At 46.6% G+C, this 12,007-nt stretch overlaps 1 protein-coding gene across 3 annotated transcripts in view; it reads left to right on the top strand.

Moving 5' to 3' along the window:
* Positions 1-12,007, top strand: part of LOC306754330 (glutamate receptor 2-like) — a gene marked incomplete at both ends in the record, with an annotated part of 173,068 nt that overhangs the window by 11,144 nt on the left and 149,917 nt on the right. For all 3 annotated transcript variants that reach the window (XM_079238306.1, XM_079238307.1, XM_079238305.1), the window contains 2 exons: positions 11,001-11,240; positions 11,323-11,444. In XM_079238306.1, the coding sequence (XP_079094432.1) occupies positions 11,001-11,240; positions 11,323-11,444 (362 nt within the window). The remainder of the gene's footprint in view (positions 1-11,000; positions 11,241-11,322; positions 11,445-12,007) is intronic.

Here is a 12,007-nt window from a genome sequence, read left to right as displayed (position 1 = left end):
CCAGCGGGAAGTGAAGGACCAGCGGGACGTGGAGGTCCAGCAGGAGGTGGAGGTCCAGAGCGATCTGCAGCAGGATGACAAAACGACTTCTTCGGACAGACATTGTGTGATCTGTGATGCGGGACGTGACGGCGTCTCCAACGGCGCCTTCGTGTCTGAACCGAAACAAATGTTTTAGTCGGAGTGGATTTCCATGTCAGCGTCACGATTTAGGAGCTTTTCACATGAAACATTCAGATCAGGAACATTTTATATTTTCATCCCAGAGCTCCTTTATTTTACTGCTGTAGAAACTGTCTTTATTTTATTTTATTTTATTTTACTTTATTTTATCTTATTTTATTTTGTTTTATTTGATTTTATTTTATTTGACCTCTTTTCTCCTCATTTTACAGTTTAATATAATAAAATGAATGATTTCTGTTCCAACCCGCACGGTTTACTGTGAACCTCGTTCACATGAAGAATAAACCGCTTCGTTTGAGCAACGTGCTAACCAGCTAACCAGGTAACCAGTTATCCATGTAACCAGTTAACCAGCAAACCAGCTAACCCGGTAACCATGTAACCAGCTAACCAGGTATCCAGTTAACCAGCTAATCCGGTAACCATGTAACCAGTTAACCAGCTATCCAGTTAACCAGGTAACCAGTTAACCCTGTAACCAGGTAACCAGTCAACCAGGTTAGCACGTTGGTACAGTAAATCTGTGGCTTTGAGTTTTTAGCTGAACTGGGATCAGTGGTTAATCTCCAGTATGAATGTGGACATTTCTAACTGGGGCAGCAGGGACTGCCGGTGACTCGGCTACATGGATTCATGGAGGAAAGAGGCGGCGGGAACAAAGACTGGGTGCGTGGAGGAAACATTATCAGAGCATGATGTAATGATAGCCTGCAGCTCCGAGCTTTTTACAGCATGGATGTGGAAGCAGTGAAAGCATGGAGTCCTCTGCCTGCCGACTACATTCAGGCTGCAGAAACACACGATGTGCTTCGCTGTGACAGCCTTTCATTCCCACGTTTCATCGTCTGAAAGGGAAAATCTTCTGTCCCAGCTGACATCCAGCGTCTTTCCTTCATTCTCTGTGAAAAAGGACAATAATGTGTGAACATGCTGTGCTAACCGCCGCAGCCGCTGCATCGCAGCCAGGACAGCTGTGGACACACTCTGGGAAGCTGACGGAGACGAGGCTTTCTCCGACATCACATCCACCTGCAGCTCTTTCTGCTGATGTCGGCGTCAAATCCTCACATTCTGCTTTACTGAGTCTGCTGAGAGGTTGATCAGAAAATGACTTTAGCACCCTCCCAACGACAAACTCCAGCTCTGGCTTGTCATTATTTATAAGTTACTTTTATCTACAGTGGCCCTGAAGGGTCAACACAGAAACAAAACACAACACGACACAATAGTCCCCAACAGGCCATGATGTTTATCTGTTCAGAATAAATCCAGATGGCTCGTCTAAAATAATCCAACCAAACACCTTCATGATGATGCAGCTGTACGGCGGGACAGATCAAATTTATCCAAATGTCTGTATCGAGTATCGATACCGAGGCTGTATCGTACCATTCGATACCAGCGTGATTAGACTAGTATTTTTCTTGCAGAAGATTTTAGAAGCAAAAACCTAAAGCGTGTGACTGAGAAGCAACCAAAAGCCGGTTCAGCGTTGGACTTTTTTTCACACAATTCTTTGAGAAAAACTGTTAATTCACCATTTTTAACACAGATACTGCAGTGATACCGCAGATACTGCAGCGATACCGCAGTGATACTGCAGATATTGCAGCGATACCGCAGTGATACCGCAGATACTGCAGCGATACCGCAGTGATACTGCAGATATTGCAGCGATACCGCAGTGATACCGCAGATACTGTAGCGATACCGCAGTGATACTGCAGATATTGCAGCGATACCGCAGTGATACCGCAGATACTGCAGCGATACCACAGATACTGCAGCGATACTGCAGATGCTGCAGCGATACCACAGATACTGCAGCGATACTGCAGATACTGCAGCGATACCGCAGTGATACTGCAGATATTGCAGCGATACCGCAGTGATACCGCAGATACTGCAGCGATACCACAGATACTGCAGCGATACCGCAGTGATACTGCAGATATTGCAGCGATACCGCAGTGATACTGCAGATGCTGCAGATGCTGCAGCGAAACCACAGATACTGCGGCGATACTGCAGCGATACCGCAGTGATACTGCAGATACTGCAGCGATACCGCAGTGATACCGCAGATACTGCAGCGATACTGCAGCGATACCGCAGTGATACCGCAGATACTGCAGCGATACCACAGATACTGCTTCAATACCACAGATACTGCAGCGATACTGCAGCAATACCGCAGATAGTGCAGCGATACCGCAGATACTGCAGCGATACTGCAGCAATACCGCAGATAGTGCAGCGATACAGCAGATACTGCAGCGATACCACAGATACTGCAACAATACCGCAGTGATACTGCAGATACTGCAGCGATACCGCAATGATACCGCAGATACTGCAGCGATACCACAGATACTGCGGCGATACTGCAGCAATACCGCAGTGATACCGCAGATACTGCAGCGATACCACAGATACTGCTTCAATACCACAGATACTGCAGCGATACTGCAGATACTGCAGCGATACTGCAGTGATACTGCAGATACTGCAGCGATACCGCAGTGATACTGCAGATACTGCAGCGATACCACAGATGCTGCAGCAATACCACAGATACTGCAGCGATACCACAGATACTGCTTCAATACCACAGATACTGCAACGATACCACAGATACTGCAGCGATACCGTAGTGATACCGCAGATACTGCAACGATACCACAGATACTGCTTCAATACGACAGATACTGCAGCGATACTGCAGATACTGCAGCGAGACCGCAGTGATACTGCAGATACTGCAGATAATGCAGCGATATCACAGATACTGCAGCGATACCGCAGTGATACTGCAGCGATACCGCAGTGATACCACAGATACTGCAGCGATACCACAGATACTGCTTCAATACCACAGATACTGCAGCGATACCACAGATACTGCAGTGATACCGCAGTGATACTGCAGCGATACCGCAGCGATACTGCAGCGATACCACAGATACTGCAGCGATACCGCAGTGATACTGCAGTGATACCGCAGATACTGCTTCAATACCACAGATACTGCAGCGATACTGCAGATACTGCAGCGATACTGCAGTGATACTGCAGCGATACCGCAGTGATACTGCAGATACTGCAGCGATACCACAGATACTGCAGCGATACCGCAGTGATACTGCAACGATACCACAGATACTGCAGCGATACCGTAGTGATACCGCAGATACTGCAACGATACCACAGATACTGCTTCAATACGACAGATACTGCAGCGATACTGCAGATACTGCAGCGAGACCGCAGTGATACTGCAGATACTGCAGATAATGCAGCGATATCACAGATACTGCAGCGATACCGCAGTGATACTGCAGATACTGCAGCGATACCGCAGTGATACCACAGATACTGCAGCGATACCACAGATACTGCTTCAATACCACAGATACTGCAGCGATACCACAGATACTGCAGCGATACCGCAGTGATACTGCAGCGATACCGCAGCGATACCGCAGCGATACTGCAGCGATACCACAGATACTGCAGCGATACCGCAGTGATACTGCAGTGATACCGCAGATACTGCTTCAATACCACAGATACTGCAGTGATACTGCAGATACTGCAGCGATACTGCAGTGATACTGCAGATACTGCAGCGATACCGCAGTGATACTGCAGATACTGCAGCGATACCACAGATACTGCAGCGATACCGCAGTGATACTGCAGATACTGCAGCGATACCGCAGATACTGCAGCGATACCACAGATACTGCAGCGATACCGCAGCGATACCGCAGATACCGCAGCGATACCGCAGATACTGCAGCGATACTGCAGATACTGCAGCGATACCGCAGTGATACTGCAGATATTGCGGCGATACCGCAGTGATACTGCAGATACTGCAGCGATACCACAGATGCTGCAGCAATACCACAGATACTGCAGCGATACCACAGATACTGCTTCAATACCACAGATACTGCAACGATACCACAGATACTGCAGCGATACCGTAGTGATACCGCAGATACTGCAACGATACCACAGATACTGCTTCAATACGACAGATACTGCAGCGATACTGCAGATACTGCAGCCAGACCGCAGTGATACTGCAGATACTGCAGATAATGCAGCGATATCACAGATACTGCAGATACTGCAGCGATACCGCAGTGATACCGCAGATACTGCTTCAATACCACAGATACTGCAGCGATACTGCAGATACTGCAGCGATACTGCAGTGATACTGCAGATACTGCAGTGATACCGCAGTGATACTGCAGATACTGCAGCGATACCACAGATACTGCAGCGATACCGCAGTGATACTGCAGATACTGCAGCGATACCGCAGATACTGCAGCGATACCACAGATACTGCAGCGATACCGCAGTGATACTGCAGATACTGCAGCGATACCATAGATACTGCAGCGATACCGCAGTGATACTGCAGATACTGCAGCGATACCACAGATACTGCAGCGATACCGCAGTGATACTGCAGATACTGCAGCGATACCGCAGATACTGCAGCGATACTGCAGATACTGCAGCGATACCGCAGTGATACTGCAGATATTGCGGCGATACCGCAGTGATACCGCAGATACTGCAGCGATACCACAGATACTGCAGCGATACCGCAGTGATACTGCAGATATTGCAGCGATACCGCAGTGATACTGCAGATGCTGCAGATGCTGCAGCGAAACCACAGATACTGCAGCGATACCACAGATACTGCAGCGATACTGCAGATGCTGCAGCGATACCACAGATACTGCTTCAATACCACAGATACTGCAACGATACCACAGATACTGCAGCGATACCGTAGTGATACCGCAGATACTGCAGCGATACCACAGATACTGCTTCAATACGACAGATACTGCAGCGATACTGCAGATACTGCAGCGATACCGCAGTGATACTGCAGATAATGCAGCGATACCACAGATACTGCAGCGATACCGCAGTGATACTGCAGATACTGCAGCGATACCGCAGTGATACCGCAGATACTGCAGCGATACTGCAGCGATACCGCAGATACTGCAGCGATACCACAGATACTGCTTCAATACCACAGATACTGCAGCGATACTGCAGCAATACCGCAGATAGTGCAGCGATACCGCAGATACCGCAGTGATACTGCAGATACTGCAGCGATACCGCAATGATACCGCAGATACTGCAGCGATACCACAGATACTGCGGTGATACTGCAGCAATACTGCAGTGATACCGCAGATACTGCAGCGATACCACAGATACTGCTTCAATACCACAGATACTGCAGCGATACTGCAGATACTGCAGCGATACTGCAGTGATACTGCAGATACTGCAGCGATACCGCAGTGATACTGCAGATACTGCAGCGATACCACAGATGCTGCAGCGATACCACAGATACTGCAGCGATACCACAGATACTGCTTCAATACCACAGATACTGCAACGATACCACAGATACTGCAGCGATACCGTAGTGATACCGCAGATACTGCAACGATACCACAGATACTGCTTCAATACGACAGATACTGCAGCGATACTGCAGATACTGCAGCGATACCGTAGTGATACCGCAGATACTGCAACGATACCACAGATACTGCTTCAATACGACAGATACTGCAGCGATATCACAGATACTGCAGCGATACCGCAGTGATACTGCAGATACTGCAGCGATACCGCAGTGATACCACAGATACTGCAGCGATACCACAGATACTGCTTCAATACCACAGATACTGCAGCGATACCACAGATACTGCAGCGATACCGCAGTGATACTGCAGCGATACCGCAGCGATACTGCAGCGATACCACAGATACTGCAGCGATACCGCAGTGATACTGCAGTGATACCGCAGATACTGCTTCAATACCACAGATACTGCAGCGATACTGCAGATACTGCAGCGATACTGCAGTGATACTGCAGATACTGCAACGATACCGCAGTGATACTGCAGATACTGCAGCGATACCACAGATACTGCAGCGATACCGCAGTGATACTGCAGATACTGCAGCGATACCGCAGATACTGCAGCAATACCACAGATACTGCAGCGATACCGCAGTGATACTGCAGATACTGCAGCGATACCGCAGATACTGCAGCGATACCGCAGTGATACTGCAGATACTGCAGCGATACCGCAGATACTGCAGCGATACCGCAGATACTGCAGCGATACCGCAGATACTACATTGATACTGCAGCGATACCGCACATCATGATATGGTTTAACAGTTTTTCTTTTCATCATATGTTCAGAATTTCAGTTATAAAAGTTGTTTTTCTTCATTTTCAAGTATTTTCAGGGTCACTGGTGAATTATTTCCTTTTATGAATTCAGGAACAGGAAGTTGGTTCAGTGCAGCTTGAATTAAAATTTTATTCTAATACTGAAAGTAACAATAAATAATCTTATAGTTGATCCAAAGCTGCATCATACTGAAGCTGTTAATGGGCTTATTAGTGATAATAATTGCATGTTTCATGCTTTTATCCTCATGCAGGTAAAGTAGCCCAGTTATTTCACCTTCTTGTTAAACTCCTCAAAGTTCAGAAAATTCTGCACTTTTCAGTTCATCTTTATTTGAAAGCGCCGCTTCACTGCAGAGTCGTCTCAGAGCTCTACAGACACATCAGTTCCAGCCATGTTGGTTGCAGAAAAGCAGCAGATTGTGTGGAATCGAGAGTTTGGTCGCGTCCTGAATCCTGAGCTGCAGGAGGCGACTGATTCAACTCAGCCTAAATGCCGTTAGATGACTTCAGTTTCTGTCCTGACCTGACCTGATGGAGGTTTTTTCATTTCAACACGACTCATTTTTACAATAATGTAAGAAAAATGTACCATTAAATGCAGAAACAGTGAATGTTTAACATGAAGAAGAAGAAGGTCGCTGAAGTGGGACAGCTAAATATAGCAGCAGGCAGCAGATTCGTCTCGTTACCTGGTGAAGAGCAGCCATGCAGGTTTCCGGTAAAATCTGCTGATTCTGACTCTCCGCTTGAGGAAAGTTTGGAAACGTTGCTGTTTGTTCAGGCTGGATGTGTGATTGTAACACGTTTATTTCCCTCAGCAACAAAACCTTTCATTAATTCTGGTTTTATCTTTTAATCCTGTTCCAGATCCATCAAGTCCAGATTTATCCTGTTCCAGATCCATCAAGTCCAGATTTATCCTGTTCCAGATCCATCAAGTCCAGATTTATCCTGTTCCAGATCCATCAAGTCCAGATTTATCCTGTTCCAGATCCATCAAGTCCAGATTTATCCTGTTCCAGATCCATCAAGTCCTGATTTATCCTGTTCCAGATCCATCAAGTCCAGATTTATCCTGTTCCAGATCCATCAAGTCCAGATTTATCCTGTTCCAGATCCATCAAGTCCAGATTTATCCTGTTCCAGATCCATCAAGTCCTGATTTATCCTGTTCCAGATCCATCAAGTCCTGATTTATCCTGTTCCAGATCCATCAAGTCCTGATTTATCCTGTTCCAGATCCATCAAGTCCAGATTTATCCTGTTCCAGATCCATCAAGTCCAGATTTATCCTGTTCCAGCTCCATCAAGTCCAGATTTATCCTGTTTCAGATCCATCAAGTCCAGATTTATCCTGTTCCAGATCCATCAAGTCCTGATTTATCCTGTTCCAGATCCATCAAGTCCAGATTTATCCTGTTCCAGATCCATCAAATCCAGATTTATCCTGTTCCAGATCCATCAAGTCCTGATTTATCCTGTTCCAGATCCATCAAGTCCAGATTTATCCTGTTCCAGATCCATCAAATCCTGATTTATCCTGTTCCAGATCCATCAAGTCCTGATTTATCCTGTTCCAGATCCATCAAGTCCTGATTTATCCTGTTTCAGATCCATCAAGTCCAGATTTATCCTGTTCCAGATCCATCAAGTCCTGATTTATCCTGTTCCAGATCCATCAAGTCCAGATTTATCCTGTTCCAGATCCATCAAGTCCAGATTTATCCTGTTCCAGATCCATCAAGTCCAGATTTATCCTGTTCCAGATCCATCAAGTCCAGATTTATCCTGTTCCAGATCCATCAAGTCCAGATTTATCCTGTTCCAGATCCATCAAGTCCTGATTTATCCTGTTCCAGATCCATCAAGTCCAGATTTATCCTGTTCCAGATCCATCAAGTCCAGATTTATCCTGTTCCAGATCCATCAAGTCCAGATTTATCCTGTTCCAGATCCATCAAGTCCAGATTTATCCTGTTCCAGATCCATCAAGTCCTGATTTATCCTGTTCCAGATCCATCAAGTCCTGATTTATCCTGTTCCAGATCCATCAAGTCCTGATTTATCCTGTTCCAGATCCATCAAGTCCAGATTTATCCTGTTCCAGATCCATCAAGTCCAGATTTATCCTGTTCCAGCTCCATCAAGTCCAGATTTATCCTGTTTCAGATCCATCAAGTCCAGATTTATCCTGTTCCAGATCCATCAAGTCCTGATTTATCCTGTTCCAGATCCATCAAGTCCAGATTTATCCTGTTCCAGATCCATCAAATCCTGATTTATCCTGTTCCAGATCCATCAAGTCCTGATTTATCCTGTTCCAGCTCCATCAAGTCCAGATTTATCCTGTTCCAGATCCATCAAGTCCAGATTTATCCTGTTCCAGCTCCATCTAGTCCAGATTTATCCTGTTTCAGATCCATCAAGTCCAGATTTATCCTGTTCCAGATCCATCAAGTCCTGATTTATCCTGTTCCAGATCCATCAAGTCCAGATTTATCCTGTTCCAGATCCATCAAATCCTGATTTATCCTGTTCCAGATCCATCAAGTCCTGATTTATCCTGTTCCAGATCCATCAAGTCCAGATTTATCCTGTTCCAGATCCATCAAGTCCTGATTTATCCTGTTCCAGATCCATCAAGTCCAGATTTATCCTGTTCCAGATCCATCAAGTCCTGATTTATCCTGTTCCAGATCCATCAAGTCCAGATTTATCCTGTTCCAGATCCATCAAGTCCTGATTTATCCTGTTCCAGATCCATCAAGTCCAGATTTATCCTGTTCCAGATCCATCAAGTCCAGATTTATCCTGTTCCAGATCCATCAAGTCCAGATTTATCCTGTTCCAGATCCATCAAGTCCAGATTTATCCTGTTCCAGCTCCATCAAGTCCAGATTTATCCTGTTCCAGATCCATCAAGTCCAGATTTATCCTGTTCCAGATCCATCAAGTCCAGAATTACCGTGCTCCACATCCATCAAGTCCAGACTTATCCTGTTCCAGATCCATCAAATCCAGATTTACCCCGTTCCAGATCCATCTAGTCCAGAATTACCGTGCTCCACATCCATCAAGTCCAGATTTATCCTGTTCCAGATCCATCAAGTCCAGATGACCCTGTTCCAGATCCACAATGTGGTCTTAGAAGTCCAGAATTACAGTGTTCCAGATCCATCATGTGGTCTGATGAGTCCAGACTGACCCTGTTCCAGATCCATCATGTGGTCTGATGAGTCCAGATTGACCCTGTTCCAGATCCATCATGTGGTCTGTTGAGTCCATAGTGATGGAAACATCGGGGTACGAAGAGAGGCGGTTGAAGTGATGCAGACATCACGCCTGTGGGGTCAGTCTTTGAGGTTCCTGAAGGTGGTCAGGTCCAGGTCCATGTCCAGGTCCAGAACCAGGTCCATGTCTTCAGTATACTGAGCAGTTTTTCCATTATCCTGACGGCACAACCATATTTCAGCATGACAAAACCAGATTGTTGGGCTCAGCTTGTGAAAGAGTGCTTCAGGGAACAGGAACAAGACTTCCTAAAGTCCTGACTTGAACACTATGAAGAATCTTTGGGATGTGCTGGAGAAGCTTCATCCATCCCACCAACGATACAAGATCTTGGAGAAAAACTGATGCAACATGGGAATAAAACTTATTTTTCCAAAATGTTCATTTGTAGGTTTGTCCATTGATTGGTGTTAGCGCATCAGCAGTAATTTTCAAAAAATCTTGTCTGCGGGGAGTTCACGAGTATTGCAGCTTATGCCTGCTGGCCTGCTAGCCGGTAGCCTGCTAGCCAGGTCGCCCACTAGCCTAGTGGCCTGCTAGGCTGGTAGCTTGCTACACAGGTACCCTGCCAGCCAGTAGCCTGCTAGCCAGGTAGCCTGCTAGCCTGGTAGCCTGCTACACAGGTACCCTGCTAGCCAGTACCCTGCTAGCCAGGTAGCCTGCTAGCCTGGTGGCCTAAATGGCCAGGTAGCCTGCTAGCCTGGTGGCCTGCTAGCCAGTAGCCTGCTAGCCTGGTGGCCTGCTAGCCAGTAGCCTGCTATCCTAATAGCCTGCTAGCCTGCTACATGACTCCTCTTCCTAATTCCTTGTGAAATTCTGCATTTTGCTGTTGTTGGCATCAAGGATGAAGGTTTAATATTTCTTTATGTCTCGTCTTCCATCCATACACACTTCCACCTTTACCTGAAATGAACTGGTCACGTGACCACTTACGTCACATCCACTTCTGACTTCCGTCACTTCTCCATGGACATGTCTGAAAGACCTCCTCAGTAGAGCGTATTAAAGAGGTTTTTAATGTCTGTGTTTCCATTTGCAGGTTTTCAGTGTGATATTTAGGTTTTGAGCAGTTTTTGGGGCAATGGAAACATAGCTAGTGATGCTGGATGAAGATCTGGCGTAACATTAGCCTGCGCGACTTGTTTTGACCAGCAGTGTTTCCCTGTTAGGACCGAACAGACTCTCCTCCTGCAGCTGATATCCTCTTATAACACTTATCACTCTCTCTTTCTTTTCTTCCCAGTTTGTTCCCAGTTCTCTCGGGGCGTCTACGCTATTTTTGGCTTCTATGACAAGAAGTCGGTCAACACCATTACATCATTTTGCGAGACGCTTCACGTCTCCTTCATTACTCCATCTTTCCCGGCAGAAGGAACAAATCAGTTTGTTCTGCAAATGAGGCCGGACATCAAGGGGCCGCTGGTCTCATTAGTGGAGTACTACAAGTGGGAAAAGTTCGCCTATCTGTACGACAGCGACAGAGGTAACACGCTTCTCTCTTTGTTTGTGGCTTGTTTTCTCTGTGAAAGGTGGAAGAATAAACGGTTAACCTGTTGTGCGTGTAGGTCTTTCCACTCTGCAGGTAATACTGGACACTGCAGCAGAGAAAAAATGGGTCGTAACAGCAATAAACGTTGGAAACCTGAAGGATGAAAGAAAGGATGAAGCTTACCGCTCCCTGTTTCAGGTACTGATGTCTGACACAGCGCCGCCTACAGGAAACAGAGCATCCTGTGCAGAAGGATGGTCAGCCTCTGCAGGGTTCACGTCTTCATTGTGTAAAGAAATCCTTTTATTTATCCATCAGTCTGGAAAACAGTCTGGGTCCGGCTCCACGGAGCGGGGTCCGAAAGGTTCCGCTCCCTGGAACCAGACCGGGGTCCGGCTCCACGGAGCGGGGTCCGAAGGGTTCCGCTCCCTGGAACCAGACCGGGGTCCGGCTCCACGGAGAGGGGTCCAATAACTGAAGGTTGTGATATCGAACCTTTGTGGACCTGCAGTTAATCGGCACTTCTGTTGTGGGAAAATGGGGAACTCGGAGGTCTCTCAGGTCCAGTGGATCTTTGTCAGTTTTAAACGTGAGGAGAATAACTTTAGATTGTTTTTAACAAGGAGCCGATGAAGACGATAGGACTGGAGGAACAAGATCCCATCAGAACCTCCTGCAGCGTTTTGGATCAGCTTGGTGTCACTTCACACTGCCAGATGAGATCTTTTCATTCAACATGATTATGTAGCTCTGATCTTTGT

This window comes from Telmatherina bonti, assembly GCF_933228915.1.
Source record: "Telmatherina bonti genome assembly, chromosome: 3".
Taxonomy (NCBI): Eukaryota; Metazoa; Chordata; class Actinopteri; order Atheriniformes; family Telmatherinidae; genus Telmatherina; species Telmatherina bonti.
Note: the sequence above shows the minus strand (reverse complement) of the source record. Positions and strands in the feature narration are given on the sequence as shown.